The 21,208-nt window shown below is 32.6% G+C and overlaps 2 protein-coding genes across 5 annotated transcripts; one reads left to right on the top strand and one right to left on the bottom strand.

Moving 5' to 3' along the window:
* Positions 1-2,723: 2,723 nt before the first annotated feature.
* LOC125062354 (protein nervous wreck) lies at positions 2,724-15,446 on the top strand. Of its 4 annotated transcripts, none has more exons than XM_047668213.1 (18): positions 2,724-2,907; positions 3,928-4,071; positions 4,400-4,485; positions 6,707-6,851; positions 6,930-7,066; positions 7,148-7,301; positions 7,420-7,647; positions 7,907-8,092; positions 8,232-8,468; positions 8,578-8,719; positions 9,019-9,188; positions 9,264-9,413; positions 9,485-9,748; positions 9,820-9,933; positions 10,017-10,125; positions 11,025-11,216; positions 11,380-11,414; positions 12,273-15,446. In XM_047668213.1, exons 1-18 carry the CDS (start codon positions 2,887-2,889, stop codon positions 12,741-12,743), a joined length of 2,985 nt encoding a protein of 994 aa, XP_047524169.1. In that variant the 5' UTR covers positions 2,724-2,886; the 3' UTR covers positions 12,744-15,446. The 4 variants fall into 4 exon arrangements, with proteins under 4 accessions (XP_047524169.1, XP_047524168.1, XP_047524171.1 ...); XM_047668212.1 differs by having other exon boundaries at positions 2,727-2,907; positions 11,022-11,216; XM_047668215.1 differs by lacking the exons at positions 11,025-11,216; positions 11,380-11,414 and having other exon boundaries at positions 2,734-2,907; positions 12,273-12,444.
* Positions 15,447-16,188: 742 nt separating this feature from the next.
* Positions 16,189-19,908, bottom strand: LOC125062355 (atypical kinase COQ8B, mitochondrial). The gene is made up of 9 exons (XM_047668216.1): positions 19,783-19,908; positions 18,882-19,451; positions 18,495-18,711; positions 18,213-18,422; positions 17,879-17,994; positions 17,535-17,697; positions 16,945-17,147; positions 16,578-16,730; positions 16,189-16,487 (listed from the first exon to the last, which is right to left on the bottom strand). Exons 2-9 carry the CDS (start codon positions 19,446-19,448, stop codon positions 16,200-16,202), a joined length of 1,917 nt encoding a protein of 638 aa, XP_047524172.1. The 5' UTR covers positions 19,449-19,451; positions 19,783-19,908; the 3' UTR covers positions 16,189-16,199.
* Positions 19,909-21,208: the final 1,300 nt, after the last annotated feature.

Genomic DNA, 21,208 nt, shown 5'->3' on the forward strand with positions numbered 1-21,208 from the left:
TAAAGTCAGTTGGCGCCCCCCGCCACCCGCGCACCCCCGCGCCAGCCAAATAAACCCCGTGTAAACAGACAACTGACAAGTCAGTGCGTGGTTAGTCACTGCCGCTGCGTTGTAGTGTGACCACGTTTTTTTCGCTGGCGATAAAAATGAAGCTTAGCGAAGACGAAACCTTAAAATTGGTGCAATTATATGGCCAGTTTGTACTCCGCAGGATCTTCAAATCGCAATTGCTTCAGCAACAAAGCAGAGCCACCAGTTTCGTTTCTTTTCTATTACCCATTGTCGTTTATTTTTAGTTATCTCATTTTCTACCATTTCTATTAACTCATTCAACAGCAAAATTGATAAATTTTTCAACAAATAATTAAATCGTCATTTCAGTTGTTTTCGCGAATTCATTTTTCCCACTGACTTCACAAACGTGTGCTCATCGTGAGAAACGCACCACTACTACTTATGGCTGATTTACACAGGGTCAGTAGACAAGTCAGTCGCAGCGCCAATGTCGACGCCGCGACTGACTTTAACTGTTTACATGAAGTAAGTAGTAGTGGTGCGTTTCTCACGATGAGCACACGTTTGTGAAGTCAGTGGGAAAAAAATGAATTCGCGAAAACAACTGAAACGACGATTTAATTATTTGTTGAAAAATTTATTAATTTATTTACAATAGCATTTTTTATAAAGCCGTCCAGTTCTTGAAACCACTTGACTTTTGGGACATATACGTTCCCACTAGCGCCAGATCTGGTGGATTTTTGTATCTCGTCGAGCTCTAAATAATATGTAGCCCCTATGGCTTTAATTTTATTTTTTACTTCAGTAGAAGTGAGCCCTTCGATTTGCATTTGTTGAGCCATATTTTGCAACGCTGTTGACCGCATTTCTTTATTGCGGTAAGTTAGGGATTTAATATCCCAAAGGCACTCGTTTTCGCCATATAATTGCACCATTTTAAGGTTTCGTCTTCGCTAAGCTTCATTTTTAATCGCCAGCGAAAAAAACGTGGTCACTCTACAACGCAGCGGCAATGACTAACCACGCACTGACTTGTCTGTTTACACGGGGTTTATTTGGCTGGCGCGGGGGTGCGCGGGTGGCGGGGGGCGCCAACTGACTTTAAAATATTCGTGTCCGAATATTCAAGTCAGCGCTGACTTCAAGCCACTGTACTGACTTCAAATCAGTTTACACAGGGTTTTTTTCGGGTCAGCACTGACTTGCCTCGAATTTGTAGTCAGTTACTGACCCTGTGTAAATCAGCTCTTACTTCATGTAAACAGTTAAAGTCAGTCGCGGCGCCGACATTGGCGCTGCGACTGACTTGTCTACTTACCCTGTGTAAATCAGCCTTAACGTCAAAAGCAATTAAATTTTTATCGAGTGACATGAATGTTACTAATTATTAAATTTTTTAATCATTTCTGGCATTTTATCAATTAATATCACAGGTACAAGCGGCCTGTTCTATCTTTTTACGGCTGGACATTTTCTTTAATATTTTGGAAATAAATAAGTATAGCCTATTTTACTGAAGAGTTCGTTTTCATGTATCGAAAGTGGTAGAAGGTGGTGAAAGGGTATAAAAAAAGCATGCAATTGTATCTTCTATAAAAGTTCCAGACTACATTTTAAAGTTGACTGACTATAACTTTTTATGTTAATCAGATTTTATGTAAAATAATTCATTACTTGCGAAAGCGTTTTTATATACTCAATATTATTCCTTATTTAATTCTTTCCTTAAATTTAATTCATGATATGTTTAATTTTCAACACACATGAATTTAATGTGTATTTTAGGAGATATTGTAGTTTTTAAATAACTGCTTGCAAATTACGCGTAGATTTATGATGCCATATTAAAGCAGGTAAAACCGATGGTCCACAGCTAATAAAAATAGAGTACAGCATAATATATATTATATCTTATCAATAACTACTAGGTAAATATTAAATATGTTATTATAACTGACGAGTTATTTTTATCATAAACTGAACTGCGTTTCTATGTACGTACGTACTTAAAACTGACACACAAATAGGGAAAAATTTGACTGTTGAAATAGATAAATAACCTAGAAGATATTTATCGAATCGTTAGAGAGTACGTGTCACTGCTAGATGCGTTCTCTTGTCTACCATCAAGGTCGTTTTACCAATGGCGTTTTACATCTATATGCGCAATTAATACTTACTCATACGGTGAGGGAAAACATCGTGATGAAGCCTGCACGTCATAACCCAAAAATCGATAGCATGACACAGAAGACTGATCCTACTTTTCTATGAATAATTATCTAAAAAACAGAGACATACAGCGGTCCTTATACGGTCGTTACGAATTTTAAACAATGAAAAAGACGCGTTCGCTTTGTCTTTCATGCGATGCGATCTTTCAAAGTAAATTTTTGTTAAAATAAAATAGAAGTATAGTGATTGTTCCTCGTGAGTAAATCCAGAAAAGATACGATTAGCAAAATCCTTTTAAAAGTAGGCGCCTTAGAAATGTTTTTATAGTCATGAAAAATTCGTGATAGTAAATATTTAAGAATATTAAAACAATATTCTTTTTGGCTACGAAGAGTTTAAAGGTATGAGAAAATTATAAATAATTTGATATTTCTTACATTCCGTTTTATTTGAAGATATTTTCTCAGCTAAAAAAATCATTTAAACATAGTCGCATAATTAAGCATAATTATCCTAATAGTAATACGATAAATAGAGATGAGAGTAGTAAGAAAAGCAAAGCGCATGCGCGTAATCTGCCTCGGCTGGGCAATGGGCAAAAGCGGCAGAACACGGTCACGCTTGCGTGGGTCTCCATCGATCCAAATTGCTACGCGTTCATAAGCGCAGGCCGCCACCACGGCGATCTGCACCATGCAACCCCCACCGAGAAAGGTAAGTATGATCTAAATATCTGTTTATTTCTGAATAGACACCCCTATATCGAAGGGCAGTATCGATTCAATATATCTCTTTCTAGTAAATGCGAATATAGACGTCTCCTAAACTCCTCCAATTTTTGGTTTTCATGTATCAATCTTACTACGTAACTTACCTATTATGTAACTTGAATTGAATATTTACAATTATAGGGTAATATAAGGACGTGTAATTAATTCAAGTCTTAAATGATATTTCATAGAGGGAGATTAAGAAATTTTTCTTGAAGGACAATTAAGGCGTTTGCGACTAGTGTTCGATAATTAAATGCAAAGTTTAAATTCGGTATTTATTACTTATATATGAAAACGAAATATATTATGTAAATTGTAGAAATTTTAAAGATATGGCTGGTGGCTGAAAATTTACCACACTTAATAAGCTATTAAACTAAATTTAATATTTTTGATTACATTATTTTATTTGCATTCACAATTATTCGTATAAATGCGAAAATAACTGTGTTTATTCGTTTCTCATTTACTCACAAGTAGTAAACAACTCATATTACACTCACACAAAAATAAATAAGATACCTTTTTCGATTTATGCATATTTTAATTTTAATGTATGTAATGTAGTTTTATTTAGTTACAAATAATATTGGAATACTTTAATGCAAGTAACTGTGCATCGGTCTTATATTGTATATTATGTATGTTAATAATACATGCCCAAAACTTGCTGCGTCTTTTTTTGATATACTAAAGATTTACCAACAATTTCGCCTCCGTAGTAGAGATATACAGTTTTCTGTGGTTGCTAAGTCCATATACAACAATTACTTTGAATAATTTAAATTAATGAATATTATTTTAACACTCTTTTTTGTTTACTACATGCCGTAAACGTTTTTGTCAAAGGTGTTTTTTAATTGTTAAGATGTGTGAAATTTCTTTATAGTAATTACCTTATTCTTACCCTTACTTATTCTTATTTGACAAGTAATGCATACATTTTTTAATTTTGTTACAGAGTAACTATACGAAGTTTCTCAAAAATTTACACTCAGAGCAAATCGCAAAGCTTCATGCTAAGAACCAACATGAATGCGATTTATTGGAAGATATCCGCACATATACCATCAAAAGATCTGCCATTGAGAAATCATATTCCGAGGTAAATTTCAATAAAACTGATATATATATTTTATAATTCAATTAATAAAACCTACATTAAACGAGACTAAAATAAATAAAATTCATACAAACATGCCGGAAAATATAATTAATCTGTTTCATAAATATACTTTAGTAAATCTAATGAAATTCTTGTTGCTTGGATTTTTAGTCAGCTAAACTTTCAATATTAAGTCTATTGAAGATGATTGTACACCATCTCTAACAGATGAACTAGAGTTGAAAAAAAATCTAGTACAGGAATTAGTTATGGTTTATTATTCGTTTAATGTGTGAGCAACAGTTAATTTTAACGTATTTTGTCCTAGGCGTTATTAAAAATATCTTCCGCGTACCTTAATAAGAAGATTCCTAACATACCTGATATAAAAGTGGACGGCGCTGAAGAAAAATGGTAAGTGACTAATTATAACTCTTTATGTTCATTACAATATCTGTAACTTTAAACTAGAAACGCCACTAGGATACCTTAAATTAGTTCAGATAAATTTTCGTATATTATTTATTGATGTTTTACTTCGCTAAGATTGTGTTCTAATTATAGCTAGACAAAGAATTTATCATAAAAGGTGATAGGACAATCCATTTTCATACTATCATACTATCATATACAAGAATAATCAAATCATCATATAACGGTCTAAAAAATATATGTTTGAACTGTTGTTAAATTAAAAGAAAACCAAGTGCCTTCATAACTTCATTTTTATATTATGTACGAGAGAAACATTCTATAGTTCGATTTGAATATCGTAATGGATTTTTTTTAAGTTAATGTAAATGATTTCACATTAACACAATGTTTTTATATTAATGTGTAATAGGTATTATAGTAATAGATAAAATTAACTCAATAATAGCTTCATTAATAAGTAATGTAAATAGTAATTTCACTTAAACAAACTTTACAAATTTTACTCAGCATAGCAATCAAATAATTTGTATAACTTGCTTTTTAGAATTTTAGCGCTACATTATCATTAACAGAAAATGATTCATGTAATGATAGTATGGGAGCATACATTTGTTTCAGTGTCAATATAGGTATTATAGTAATAGATAAAATTAGCATAATAATAGTAAATAGTAATTTCACATAAACAAACTTTACAAATTTTACTCAGCATAGCAATCAAATAATTTGTATAACTTGCTTTTTAGAATTTTAGCGCTACATTATCATTAACAGAAAATGATTCATGTAATGATAGTATGGGAGCATACATTTGTTTCAGTGTCAATATAGGTATTATATAGTAATAGATAAAATTAGCATAATAATAGTAAATAGTAATTTCACATAAAAAAACTTTACAAATTTTACTCAGCATAGCAATCAAATAATTTGTATAACTTGCTTTTTAGAATTTTAGAGCCATATTATCATTAACAGAAAATGATTCATGTAATGATAGTATGGGAGCATACATTTGTTTCAGTGTCAATATAGGTATTATAGTAATAGATAAAATTAGCATAATAATAGTAAATAGTAATTTCACATAAACAAACTTTACAAATTTTACTCAGCATAGCAATCAAATAATTTGTATAACTTGCTTTTTAGAATTTTTGCGCTACTTTATAATTAACAGAAAATGATTCATGTAGTGATAGTATGGGAACATACATAGATACATTTGTTTCAGTGTCAATTTATATATTATAGTTATAAATAAAATTAACTTCGTAATAGCTTCATTATATAGGTAGTTAAAAGTAATTTCATAATATAATATTGACTGATACTGATGACAACTAATCAAAATACATACTCGTAGATACCATCCTCTCTACTCATAGTGCTAAAATTGTAAACTCTCCCTAAAGGCCGATTTACATTATCTTAGTGTTTAGGAGAGTATTTTAGTACAAGTTGAAAGGCAAGTTCTTTAGTGCTTTAGTGCGTTGCGAGTGAACGTTTACATTTCTTCCAGTAGAGTATCATTACAGCGCCACAATGAACGCGCAACGACGTCGGCAAATACGCTCTAATCTACGCAAAATACTAACTATATAGTTATGGAAAAAATAGAAGACGAGATTTTATTCGAAATAAATAAACTAAATAAAATAGCTTCTTTTAGGGCAGTGTATGCCGAATGCCTAGCCTGTTTGTTTTTGTATAAATTGTTTTTAAAGTTCCACAAACATTCGTGAACAACATATTCAGACACAAATCTGATAGTTGTATCTTCCGACCATTTAGCCATCTTTAAAAATCAAAAAACACGCACGCGTTTCACGGCACTTATGCACTCTCCTAAAGATTTTACTAAATTACGTATGTACTTTAGTTGAAACATGTAAACGCTACTTGCTTTAGTAAACGCTACGCTAAAGAACTTGCCTTTCAAGTTGTACTAAAGCACTCTCCTAAACACTAAGATAATGTAAATCGGCCATAAGGTGGAGCTCTGCGTTCCACGTACTACAACTGGGATAGTCCTGTTCCACCTTACAGCTATCAGCTCTCCCTCATCGCTTATAGCGAAAAACTCAGCGAATTATTCCACGAACGCACACTTGTTCGATTAGTCCGATCGAGTTGATTGTGTGTTAGTTTAAGTGTAAAACGTAAAACAAAGTACAGCATATCTTATTCATTTTAATAGGAATATGTGGAATGTCTGGAGAACTGTTTTGGAAGAGAACGAAAAATTGGCGCGAGCTCGCCTTGCTGCGGTGGAGGTGTTCCAACAACAGATTGCAGATGAAGCAAAACAGTTAAGACAACATAAAATTAATGTTGCAAAAAAGGTATTTTAAATAAACAGTGCTTTGGTGTTTAACTGCGCTGTGTTTTGGTGCTTAATTATTTTTTTCTCTTCAATTTAGAGCACAGATCTACTTGCCCAAGCACACAAAGAGCTTCAACTGTCAGTACTCGATGTGGATAAGAACAAGAAGTTTTACTTTGATGAAGAACATACCGCTCATGATGTCAGAGACAAAGCTAAAGACATAGAAGAGAAGTTAGTGCTAGATTTTTCTAACAAATTTCCACTTTGAATTTTAAGTTTAGTTACATTGAGATTTTTTATAAATATTTTTAGGTTAAAAAAGAAAAAGGGATCCTTCTTCCAATCAATAACTTCATTGCAAAAAAATAGTGCAAAAGTGTCTTCTCGTCGCGATCAACTTGAAGAGAAATCTACAGGCGCTAGGAACGATTATCTTCTTAGCATTTCTGCAGCTAATGCACACCAGGTACAAATACTCTTATTTGTATAGTATATTTTAGAAAGAGATTTCTCTGGTTAAATATCCAAACGACTTACTCAAGACTATATAATTACAGTTAATTATAAAACACAATTTCTTATAGAATCGTTACTTTTTGGTGGAACTACAATCATGCATGCAAAGTATGGAAGGAGCTGTGTATGAAAAAGTATCAGAGTTTTTAACTCTCATGGGTCGAACTGAATTGCTCACTTGTTCAGCCACTCAACATTCTTTCGGAAAAATTCGTGATCAAGCTCAACAATTAACCAGGGAGTATAATTTACAATGTATCTATCTGTACTATCCAGTTCTAAAGCAACATATTCAGGTAATTATAATACACAATACTTTGCAATTGAATTTTATAAAAGTGTGGGAGATCTACACATGTTTAATAGCGCTGTAATAATATGTGCTGCGAATTTCTAATACTGTAATCAAGTGTAGTGATGGAGTAGTGACACGTCAGTAATTATTTTAATGGTATCGATAAAGTCTTTTTTGAGTTCATTTATTTATACCTAAAGACACGAAAGAAAAACCCTTATCAAAACTAGGATAGACATTCATTTTTTTTATTGCTTCAGTATGACTTCGAGCCTTGCGATAATGATCCAGTTGATACGGTGACAATGGAGCATGAAACAGTTGCACAAACTTTGGCTCAGGAAGCCCGTCGTTGGGCCACTCGGGTTGTCCGAGAGACATCTCTTGTCAGAGATGCTACCCGAAAATTGAATTTATACCAGGCAATGCGAGATGCTGGCCAAAAGGTTATACACATATAATTATAATACATAAAATCTGAAATAAACTTAGTATATAATAGCTAACAATTTATTATCTTTCCTTACGTATATACAATACACTTAATTGAATTGAATAAACACCTTTACTCTTCACTACATTTAGGTTGATCCTAATGATCCTAATGGACCAGAATTGGATGTTCGTATGGATGAATTGCGCACAAACATTAGACGTTCGGAAACATCAAAAGTTAAATACGAAGCTCGATTGGAATGTTTACGAAACGGTGGAGCCCCAGTTGACGAATGGCTGAAAGAAGTAGACCTATTGGCAGTACAAGAAACTTTGCCACGTAGCAGTAGTTTAGTCAGTGTTCGCACTGATGCATCTGGAGCTGCCGTAAGTAATTTAGGCACTTTCAATAAAACCTAACTACCCGTTTCAAGATAAAAAACTCACATATACTAATAATTGTTGTTATAAACATAAAAGTTTTATTTCACGGCAGGATCAGCCTAGTTCAGACTCATTTTATGACAGTGATAATACTGAAGGTGACGCAGCTACTTCCGCTGTCGCTACAACATCTGGTCATCAACGTACAACTTCTGATTCACAACATGAAGATGAACAAGATGACGAAGAAGACGGTACATACAAAAATTATTGATTAATTGAATTAACCTTAAGAGCAGTATTAGCTTAGAGACTAAAGAATGCGGCTCTCAAGCCTGAGGTCGTGCGTTTGAATCACAGCTGTGCACCGCTTAATTTTTTTTCTGAACTTCGACATGAGTCAGGCACAGAAGGCTGATCATCCAAAGAAACGGATGCAATCTGTCAAGATCCATAGATAGACACTGGATCTAATTAATATAATATATATAATTAAACTTAATAAATAGTTGTTTTGATTTATTTTACGTATTGTCTTTTAAATTACTTATAGCTGAACTAGAAGAAGATCGCATGCGTATAGAACAAATAACAGCTGGCTGGGACGACCCAACACAAGTGAATTGGGGTGAAACAGAAACTGAAACCACTGCTCCAGCGGCTGAACCTGCAGAAGCTCCCGTTGCTCCACTCTATAAGTGTACAGCTTTGTACTCATACACTGTGAGTGTTTTAAAATTGAAAGAGATTCATAATAAACAACTTTAATAACATTCTTAAATATGCACTATGTTGTAGGCTCAAAATCCTGATGAACTATCAATTATTGAAAGTGAACAGTTAGAAGTAGTCGGTGAAGGCGATGGTGACGGTTGGCTTCGTGCACGTAATTACCGAGGGGAAGAAGGATATGTACCCCATAATTATCTGGACATTGATAGAGAACAGGTACTACTCACCGTACCTTTATTTTATTCACTGTATATAAGCGTTTGCTTTAACAATTGTTATACTTTTAGCCATCGAGTACTCCAGGGCTTGTTACACAAATTTCTTTTTCATCTGTCGACTATACTGTGGAGGGTGAGGATGCTGATGTCATCCAGTCTCCTGACCAGATCTCTGTGATTTCGGCTCCAGTTGTCAAACCGGAAGAACCGAAAGTGGAACAACAAAGAGATGAAGAACCGTCGGCGGAGTCATTACCAACGCTAGGCTATTGCTTTGCCCTTTATGATTATGATGCAGAGGCGTCTGATGAATTAAATCTAGAAGAGGGACAGGTATTATAAAATAGTTTAAAGCTTTAATCAGAATATTACAAACTGTAATAACCATCTTGATATTGTTTCAGATAATTCGCATTGTCTCTCGTGAGGCTCATGAAGTGGACGATGGTTGGTGGCGTGGTGAAGTAAACGGAGCTGTTGGAAACTTCCCATCATTGATTGTTGAAGAATGTGACGAGGTTATTATATATATTTTATAAAAAAAATTGTGTGTATATACGATACCCAATTGCAACATGAGTTTATGGTTTATTATATACAGAATGGCGATCCACTAAGTGGAGCAGATGAGGACTGGACTCCTCCCGACTCAGCGGCACCTGTATTTGCGTCCCCACCCGGGTCTCCCGACAGCGAATTAAACGATGACCGTAAGCTTGTCTGATTTGGTGACTTTTACTCTCTAATTTTCTTATGAACTGGTCCTCGTACTTCGACAACTTCTTTCCGTCTAAACACTTCCTGTTTGTAACATTAAAATTAAGTGTCTACGTACGAGTGCCGTTTGTCGGTGTCTTGCCGCTGCATATTTTTATACAGTTTCATACAATTATAGAGGTCACAATTTGTGCCGTATTTTGTTTGTAACACACGCCATAGATAGCTTATTGATTCGTTAAGTAAATGGTTTATAGTATAATTTGAAATTGGCATGATGATTTATAACATGGCACGGTAAAAATCACTAGATTTCCGTGATTCAACGCCTAACTCACGATTTCATTCGTAATCGCTGTACAGGGGCGGATACAAATCTGGCGTTTCAAAACAAAGTTTGGTACAATGCGCTACGTGTGCTTACAGGCAAAAATTCGATGTCCATAATAGCTGATATACTTGTGATGTGATATTAACTTGAATAAAGCATAAGAATCGCAAGTTTTGTAGCCGGTCTAAATGCATGGGTCTCCTGAATGCACGGTTTATTATAGGATAAAAAAGAGAAAATAATTTATCGGAATAAAACAGTGGAATAGCATATGTTGCAGTACAGTACTGCTGGTACTACTGGTGAAAATGAATTTTAATGTTTCAAGTCTATTTTTTTCTCATCTTATCTTTCTTAAGCTCTTTACCCTTTGCACTTCAAGATTCTGCCTTTCGAGCCGCATATGTATCTTTGCTGAAATATTTTTCTTATTTAAACAAAATGATGCAAGTCACAGTTACAATAACATGTACCGCCAAAATATTGAAAGGCACTTACCCTATCACAAAAGATGGAATTAGCTACCTGAAATATTTGTCCCTTCTTGGACGCTGCTAGAAGTGGTGAATGAGAACAACAATATAAAAAGTGCTGCTCCACCTGCGGACCCGCCACCACCGCCACCGATCGGAATGGGCGACTCAATGGACAGTCAACCAGACTTCAGCTTTAACCTAGAACTTAGTAGGAATCAGCATAACCAATACGGTACTCAATTCTCACCTCAACAACCCATCGCGCCTTCAATCATCGGTAAGTCATATACGATTGTTTGATCCTACCTTGATATTACCTTTGCATAAAATACGTTTGCGTGATTGAGCTTAAAACAATTACATAAACCTTGTATCTTGAACTAAAATTATACTTGAATACTACCGTGTAACAATTATATTTATATTTTTCCATGCTACAGTTGATGAGGTTCTCAGTGAAAATTTTGAGGACGAGGTTTGATCTTATGTTTTAAACAAGTTTATAAATATTATATGATTTTTAAAAATGTGTTCGTGTTGTGTGCTTACTGTACGCTATCACTGCGCTTATAAATTGCTTGATTTTACAGCTATTTAATGCCTTTTTAAATTATTATATACGAAAAATGTAGTCACGCAAATTTAAGCGACTTCAATAATTAAAATAACGTTTATTTATGTGTGGTAGTGTTTATTTTAAAACAATATTAACGCCCTTTCGAAAACTTTCGCCGGTAGAATGAATTAGGAAGAGTATAAAATTTAGACACAATCGGAATATGTTATACACATAAAATTGTATCTTATATTACCAGTGAACTATGATTAACTAAAACTGTTGTTGAATAAAATAATTTATATTACCTTGTTCTTGTTAATTCAATTATATAATATAACACAATGAAACTGTTTGAAAAAAAGTCAATATTATTTAGGCTATTTCAAGTTTACTCAGATTGTTGGTATCGGTAGGTATGTCAATAAATAAAAACACGATGATTTCAAACAATTATTGAAAGTAGATCTTTCTTTACGGTTATTTCTAGTTAAACTAGTCTAGATACATATAATCTTGAGTGTAATATATTTGTTTAGAAATTCATCTCATCACAAGCATGTTGCCTTACGCATGCAAAAATTGTTGTTCTAGAGTAGATCGATAATAATAGATTGTATTGTAACGATCCATTAAAAAAGTTTATTTGAAGTCTTATTTAAAAATACACCAATACTCCATTGCCATACATAGCATACGGCCCATTTCAAATTCAGGCAGGGAATAAATAGTAATAACATTAAAATAATGAATTATTTAAACCTGTTTTGGTATTAGGAAGAGGAGATACCCCCCGCCCCGCAACCGAAACCGCTTCCGCCAAAAGTTGAACTTCCCACTGAAGATTGCGGCCTCGGTGTGGCACAAATAGTAATCACTGCCGCCACCCCTATGGTGGAAGAACCAGAACAACCTTTTCCACCTAATGAACCTGAGCTACAACAACGGGAGCTGCCACAAGAAGAAGAGCGAGCTGAGGAAAATGACGACGAGGAATCTTCTCTATCTGAACAGACAGCTGTGTGTCTTCGGGACACAGACGAGGGTCACGCAGACTCCGCTCCGCACCCAGCTTCAAGCTCGACAGCCTCAGAAGGCGAGTCCACTGGAGCCTCGGTAGCCTCAGGCCCTCCTACCGCTCCTCATTCCCCACCTGCCGCACCCCGCGCCGGCCGCGCTTCTATCCCTGACGAACTAGAACCCGCACAACTCGCGCGACTCACCGATCTGAAGGAGTCCAACGCCTAAAATATTATGCTTTTGTTACAAATCAACTTTATACTAGGTTTTCTACGTGATTTCAAGAACGCAACGTCAGTCGCCTAGTAGACAACGGCCGTCTGGCATACTACTAGTCCGGTGACTGATATTGTTGACATCAATTTCACTTTATATTTATTGCTTTAACTGTAAAGACAGACTGCTTCGAATATCCCATACGACCGTTTCTCACACTAGTTTTGTATGATATCTTTTAGAGATAGATCTGACAAGCGTCTACTGATAAGGTACCTACCTACTGTTAGGCGTTTCAAAGTACTTATATATAGAAGGTAGTTATTTTAATTAAAATAACTGTTTTGTAGATATTACTTCTACATTTATAAAGTAATTGTACTTGCTTTTACCTAATTGTTCTCAAAAGTTATAGTAATATATATTCCACTGTATTCGTTTTGACTGCTAGAACGACTAAAATTTAATATTTCCTCAATAATGGATGTACAATTAACCTGTTCAATTTAGAAATTACATTTAACGAATAAAATAAAAATTCAAATATATAATGCTAGTACATATATTAGAAATAAGTGGAGCCTTGATACCTATCAATCCGCCTTCTATTGGTACCTATCTAGGTGAATATGTTAAAATTTAGACTTATATCGTTAAATCTCTTTGGTTAAACATTTGTTTATTTAAGTGTTGAGATATCACACGAACACATGCTTTATTTAAATTATTATCTAATCCTTAATAGATATTTTTGCAAGTGTATTAATAGTTTATACTATTTACTACTTACGTATAAAGTATAAAATTAAATGGTCATGAAGTTAGCTGGATATTTCTTTACTTTAAAATACCTTAAACCTTTGTGAAATATTACTCGTCTGGCATAAGAATATTTTAGGTGATTAGAAAATGTAAATGATTATTTTAAATATTTTTTACTACTTTGTAATAATTTGTTATGTTTTTATTTATCGTTAATACTTCAGTATGGACCTAAACAGCTTATTTTGCATTTTGTATGAAGTGGGAAACGGTCAAGATAGTAATGTAGGTTTGTATATAACTAGTTTTCTAAAATGTAATACGTACCTAAATTTCCTCACATGTTCAGGCTCGGTGAGAAAGCCTAGACAATAGCCTTAAAATTCTTAAGTAGAATGAAATTACAAATCATTGCTAATTACCTGTATACGTTTTGAGATTCACTTTTATATATTACCAGTATCTTATTACTTAATAATCGCTAAGTATTGTGTCTCTTCGTTGTCTATATTTTATTGTGGATATATATATATTACTTTTTATCAATTATTTTAGATCTAAAGTACAGAACAGTATTAAGATCCTTTATGAATATTTTTAAATAAAAGCAATAGATATTTTATAATTATTATTTGATACACAATCACTACAACGAAATATCTTGGCAATAGTTAAAGACATCAATTAGTTAATTTTTAGATAGTTTGATCCCTATAAAGTGTAACTGAGGTGGTTCAAAGAGTTGGTAATACTCTACATTTGCTTTGAATAATTGTGTAAACGTTTATTACTTATTCAATTATAAAGTTATGAGAGAAAATCCCAACTTTTGGTATAATTTTGAAATAAGATAATAACGGGGCCTCATGTACATAAAGGTCTTATTCTAAAGTATTTACTTTTTTTACAAAACTATTATTTTCATTCATTTAGACATAAAAGGCCTGCTGTACAAAATGCTCTTTTAATGCGTATTGTAATTAGTCTTGTTTTAATTACTGTTCATCTTTTTGAAAGCCTAAGCCACAAAATCATTATTTCCTTCATAACATAATATGCATTTTATCATGTACTTAATACATATATCTTCATTAACTGACTGTCACTAAGACTTATTTCAAAGTTTGCAGTAAAGTAGCTGTTGGTTGTTAGTTGTTATGTAGATTATATGTGTTAAAGTTAGTAAAATTTTAATGCTAGTTACAATTATATCAGTATTTTTTCAGTATCTAAATAAACAATCATATTTAAATCAGGTATAATTCAACATTCGCACATAAACTATCGCAAATAAATGAATTCACATTATACATCTGCATTTGAGACCAGCCACTAAGACGGTGTTGATAATGTTGCAGATTTTTGTACTGATAACTTTAAGTATATAAGAATTTTAGTGAAATTTCTACTGTTGTATAACTATAAATGTCTATAATTCAATACTTTATTAAACGGATTGAGCAAACTTGATGCCAAAGAGAAGATAAATACTATTAAAGATAAATATCAGAAATAGGCCGCTAACAGCAGGGGACCAGCTGATTTTTATACCATAACATCATATTGGAAGCATTCTTGTAATCTAAAAAAATTACATTGGTAATCAATGACATCGTTTGTGGTATTGAATTTTATTTTGTAAGATATTAATGTTCTCAGGATCTTATTTACACATATTTCCAGGGCTATTAAAGCCAGTATATTAGTGACGTTTAATAATCAGAGGACTGTAGCACTCTGTACATTATATAATTGTATTAAATTAAAAAAAAATGTATATTCAGTGTTCGTTTGTAACACATAATATGTTATATGTTGCAATATCCTTAACGTTTCCGTATCACGTGTTGCTTTTCTTTAGAAGAACCAATTAATATACTTATTAGAAAATATTAGCCCGAGTGCTAAAATTCAGCGGAAAAAATTGAATAAAGTATAGAAAATACGCACTCATTCATTTGTTTTATTTCATATGTGATTGTTCAAACTATTATTTACAGACCGAATTCCATGTGAAACCCTACATTGCCGATCGATAATGTTATTGTAATTTGTCCATTTTTCTAAAGTTCTCCAGATGGACAGTAAATACAGCATTGTTACATACATACATACAAAAGTTACATCAGATGAATAAAAATCTAATTTTAGTCGCATAATTTTATTTTATAAAGAACGCAGCATCACTCTTTTTACAGAATTGATTAATTTTGTTAACATGTTAAATAAACTTTATAAATACTTTGTAGTTTTTGTACAAAAATATAAATACAGACGAGGTAATATTGAAATGCTTAAAATAATGTATTATTTTTCTCTTATTTAACTAAAAATACTTACATTCAGTACCATAAAAATTACAACTTTTTATGATATTTAATTTTTTTAATCCAATACTACTAAATCTTAGGATTTTTACAATAACAATAATATAAACAACTTGAAATCAAATCAAAACTAGTAGTGTTACGAAGCAAATAATTTAACACACAATTTTTTAAATGTATTAATTAATAATTATACCTAAAATACAGCGTTTTTTTTATAATTCATTTAATTGTACATATTTACTAACAAGTAATAAAACATTTTAGTTAACTCTCAGGCTAATAAATAGTAATGGAATCTATAAAACTACGATAATGAAAAATATCACTAAAACCAAGAATGAATGAATGAATTAATGAATGTCAGCCTTAGCTGCACTTAATTAAAATCATTATTTTTGTACTGTCGGTAGATATCTTGGAACATATCTCGACAGTTCATTTTAACTTTTAATTTTGAGCATAATAAGAAAACACCCGATAGTTTTCTATGTAACGAGTATATTTCTTCTGGAGGTGGACACAGCCTGTGCGTTAATATTGTTGGTACGAGCGATTGTATGCGTTTTGTCGTATTTTGGGAGCCAAAATCGAAACCATCCGTACTAGCCGTGGTAAAAATCTCCCCCATTATCATAACCGTGTCTACATGCGTTTCTTCCATGATCTGTAAGGTAAAATAACTCAGGTCTTTCACTACCACCAAACATATATTTAGAGTATGCTATTAGGTCGGATATTTATAATTAAAATTTACCTTTGACTCGTATCCAGTAAGGAATTTCATTTCCTTTGACATGCGCAAGATGGCATCACGGTCACCTTCTGAGGCCGCGTGTATTATCTCAATATATTGGTCCATGAAGCCCTTGGAGTATTCGCGTGTGGCGCCAAAATCCAATAAAATAACCTGTAATAAAATTTCATTTTATTCTTAATTGATGATACGATAATTATGACTTGATTAGTTGACCAATTTAATTTTAGCTTTCAATCTAGTGAATTAATAGTTTATTTAGCCGTTCAATTTTAACGAACAGCACTATGAACTGTAAGGCTTAAGAGATTTTAACAATTTTTTTTACTTAAGTTGAGTTAAGGCATTTAAATGCAGTATTTTATACCTGTTTTGTGTTGGTATTATAAAAGAAATTTGCCCAGTTAGGGTCAGTCTGCATACAACGTAATACAAACATTTCCCGCAAGCAAAGTTGCATAATTTTGTAGGCAATGTCCATTCTTGTTTCAAGGTCAGCATTGAATAGCTTGTCAATTGGTTGCCCTTCTATTAGCTCTGTAGTCATCACTTCTGGTGCACACAGGTCATCTGTATTTAATAATAATATGTATCAATAATAAATAAATGTTGAAAACTAAATTTGTAATAAGACCAGTCATAATTTTCTTGCATAATAGGAATATCCTACAACAATAATATAAGAGAAATATCCTTCAAATTTTTTATAACATACAAAATTGGCAACTTGAAGAAGTGTCAAAGTACACGACACATGTTATATATTCATTGAAGTATTTTTTTCCTATATCAAATAACCTGTAAGAGCAAAATTACACCAGAGATCTTTAAAAATATTTGTTATTCGCTCCCCTTAATTTACATTGTACTATATGTTGTTTTGGGTAGTCCTAAATGCAAGTCGAGGACATCAAATATTTTGGGATGGTAAAGATGTAATATACAAGATATATATACCTATAACTTCCGGCACGTAATATTCCGGATACGGCGCCAGGAGTCTTTTGAATTTTCTTGTACACTCCGCTTCACGGATATAATCCACTTCCCAAGCTAACTCTTTCTTTGCAACCTCCACAATATTGTCTATAAACATACCCTTTGGAAACAAATTCCATACCTGAAACAATCATATTATTTATTCAAATTAAAATCAATTTGTTTCTAATAATAATTTCAGTTGTATCTTGAAGATAAATATTAAGTTTTTTTCATATTTATAACTATAACCACTACAACTAAGTTATATAGCAAACTAATAAAAAGATGTAAATGCTGTTTTAAGTTAGTTTATTATTTACCTTAAGTACTCCAACGAGGTTGTCTATGTCACTATTAATTCCTTTTGCTACTCCTGGATACTGCACTTTCATGGCAACTTCTCTGCCATTGTGCAACATTGCTAAATGTACTTGTCCTTAAATATCAAAACCACAAAATAAGAAAAATAATTGTACACAGTTTTGAATAAATTTACTAAGTCAGCTTTCAGCAAAGATTTCAATGGAGGAATTCAGGAACTATGATGACATGAAGGTGGGTTTTTATTCTTTAAAATAAAATGTATATTAGTAAAACTTAAAACTTACTTTGTATACTAAAATATTGACTAATAGGTAAAAAATAAAGTAATACCTATTGATGCTGCTGCAAATGGTTTTTCCTCAAAGTTTTGAACACGGCTGCGCCAATCGGGACCTAATTGCGACGACATTACTTTCTCAACCTGCCATGTTGGCATGAAGTCAGCAGATTGACGTACACGCTCAAATATTTTTTGTAAATCTGATGGTATCATTGACTCATCTTGTATACTCAAAAGTTGGCCCAACTTCAAAGCTGCACCTGTAAAGTACATATATACCATTAATATTTAAACATTTTGTGTTGTATTAGAAACATAATTAAACAAAATACCTCTAACTTTGCAAAGTGTGTCAACAATTCTTTCTGCGTTTGCAGGTGACAAAAACGCATTGACTGTATCGTCAGTCTTGCCGGTGACAGACTGTAGTGTATTTCTTGCATATTGTGCTACTGTTCCCACACCCAGGCCTGCAGCTAATGAGCCAAATGATATCATACGCCCAATGCGGGATGAAGGCACCACACGAGCTCTTGAATGTTCATTGAGCTGCAAAGAATGTATAATTACAAATAGGGTAGAGTTTTGAGTTTTCTTACTTATTTCATCATTAAGTACTTAACAACACAAATTACAAGAGAATTAGATATTTCTAATGCCAATTATTTATAAGGATAAATGGAACTTAATAAAAACAAACTAAACTAAATTATACCTACAAATACTTTTAACTTCTTCTTGGCTACAGGTTTTAAAACAGGAACTCTAATCTGTTCTATATTGGTGATGTTATTTCCTACATCCACTGCAGAAGGCAGCATTACCTTCGGTGTATCAATAGTTTTTAGTTTTAATCTCTCTGCTTGTGACTTCAATTTTTCCAGTGGCACAGTAATATCCCCAGATGCTAAGATTGAGTTTTCGTGATTTTGTTTCCTCTTCAAAGTCTCAAATGTTTTATCAAACTCTCTATTTAACTGTTCAATCTCATCTTGCAATTCAGGATCCATGCTACTTTTCTTAATACTAGGATTAAAATTTGGTATATGCATTAGGGCATATTGTCTTATTCCATGAAATACAACAAATGCTCTATCAACTAAGTCTTTAGGAACATCTGGATATACTTTGCTGTTAAAGGGGTTAGTTGTACAGTTTTGAAAGTATGGCTTAAAGCTCGAGTTATTCCATATTAAGCTAGAACTCTCCTGCTGTAATTTAAGTCCTGCTTCCACAACCTGACGAAGCCCTTTCATTACCCGTATTAAGTCATTAATTTGGGACATGGCCTGAAAGTTATATTAAATAAAAAAATACATTCAAAAACCATGAAAAAGGTGTTGCTTGCAGGTTACAGATATTTGACTTTATTGCATAACGATTTCAAATATTATGAAAGTTGTTTAGAACAGATGGCAAAAGTTACGCATTAAACAAAATATTAAAGCAAATTTAACAGCATTTAAAGGCATTATTAATAATGTTATAATATAATTAGTATAAACATTTTATTGTTATGATTTATTACTACGTACCTAACTTATTATTTAGCAAAACTTAGGGCTTTATATATATATATATATATTTAAGAATACGTAATCATAATATTAAAATATTTACCAGTTATCTTTTGCTATAGTTTTTATTTTAATATGTTTAAAATCAATCTAAAATGTTGATGCTATCTATATATATAATAATGTATATCACTAATCAGTATTCAGTAATCACTCACATATGAAGTCTACGCCAGTCTACGCAAAACGCTAGTCTACGAAGTACGATTGTCATTTGTCACTCAACTGACAACACTAGTCCAAAGAGTAACTCATCTATGGTCAAGATTTATGTTGCCACTTGCCAATGTAAATTATAAGAAAAAAGGTGAAGTAAAGGAAACATTTGGGGCCTCATAGCCTAGCGGTCTTATTAAGTGGCAGCTAGGTGAGGGGTACCGGGTTCGATTCCCGGTTCGAGGGCAAGTTTTAATTTAATTTAAAAATTTGTTCTCGGCCTTAGGGAGGGTTGTGCGGTACCGGGCGAGTGCTTAAAACCGTACATGGAGGACATGGTCGAATTATTAAAGACAAGCACGAATTATAAAAAATCCTATACTTGACGCTAGCATTAGCTAGCACAAATCGTGCCAGAGCCATTAAAAAAAAATAAACATTTAGCATAATTAGTCATAACTCATAACCTAGACACCATAACAATAAACATGACCTTTTTATATTCCATTTGGATTCTTTTTTAAACTTTATGCACATTTATCAACTCAGCACTTGTCAGTGTGCCAATAAATTATTATTAACATATATCTTTCTACCCATACTATTTAACAATTTGTGCTTTGTAATTGTATCTTTATATGTAACTAGCTGGCCTGGCGAACATTGTACAGTCGATTCATAATTTTTTTTTAATACTTATTATAACTTAAGATAAAAAAAAAGTTGATAAGACAACAAATACATTATGTCAAAAAATAAAAATTTACCTTTCCGAAACCCCTCCATAATTCTATTACATATGGAATTAAAGTTCAAATTGACTTTTAAGTATTATTAGATACGAATATTTTGTATGGAAATATAGAAAAATGTTGTTTTTAGACTTTTAAACTCAATTTTTTAATTTTTCTCTCCGTAAGAACCATCCTCGTACTTCAAAGAATATTATAAAAAAAGAATTGGCCAAATTGGTCAAGCCGTTTTCATGTTATGTCGTGACAACGGAAAACGGGTTTCATTTTTATATATATAGATAATCTATGTTAAGATTTTGAAATAACTTATTATTTATAAAGCAAGGAGTTTGTGGATCCTCGATACAAACTAAGTAACCACGATGTTATTGCAAATAACAGTCGCGAAGTTTGGAAGATTTTTTCTACAGATATTTTAGCTTTAGTTTTTTTAATTCATCTAAAGAAAATGGATATGATGACTGTACTACAACTTTATTATTAAGCTATAGGCTCTATTTAACCGATGATGGAAACTTATTCCGCTAAATCTATATATTTTGACTTACTATACAAGTA

This window comes from Pieris napi, chromosome Z, assembly GCF_905475465.1.
Source record: "Pieris napi chromosome Z, ilPieNapi1.2, whole genome shotgun sequence".
Lineage (NCBI taxonomy): Eukaryota > Metazoa > Arthropoda > Insecta > Lepidoptera > Pieridae > Pieris > Pieris napi.

Excerpts from the sequence above, each read along its gene's own strand:
- LOC125062354 (XM_047668212.1), top strand. The coding sequence starts at position 2,887 with ATGCAACCCCCACCGAGAAAG. Across the intron at positions 9,189-9,263 it reads CAGCTTTGTACTCATACACT|GCTCAAAATCCTGATGAACT; the intron begins GTGAGTGTTTTA and ends ACTATGTTGTAG. Across the intron at positions 9,749-9,819 it reads TAAATCTAGAAGAGGGACAG|ATAATTCGCATTGTCTCTCG; the intron begins GTATTATAAAAT and ends ATATTGTTTCAG.
- LOC125062355 (XM_047668216.1), bottom strand. The coding sequence starts at position 19,448 with ATGTCCCAAATTAATGACTTAATACGGGTAATGAAAGGGCTTCGTCAG. Across the intron at positions 17,148-17,534 it reads TTACGTGCCGGAAGTTATAG|ATGACCTGTGTGCACCAGAA; the intron begins GTATATATATCT and ends TATTAAATACAG. Across the intron at positions 16,731-16,944 it reads ATAATACCAACACAAAACAG|GTTATTTTATTGGATTTTGG; the intron begins GTATAAAATACT and ends ATTTTATTACAG.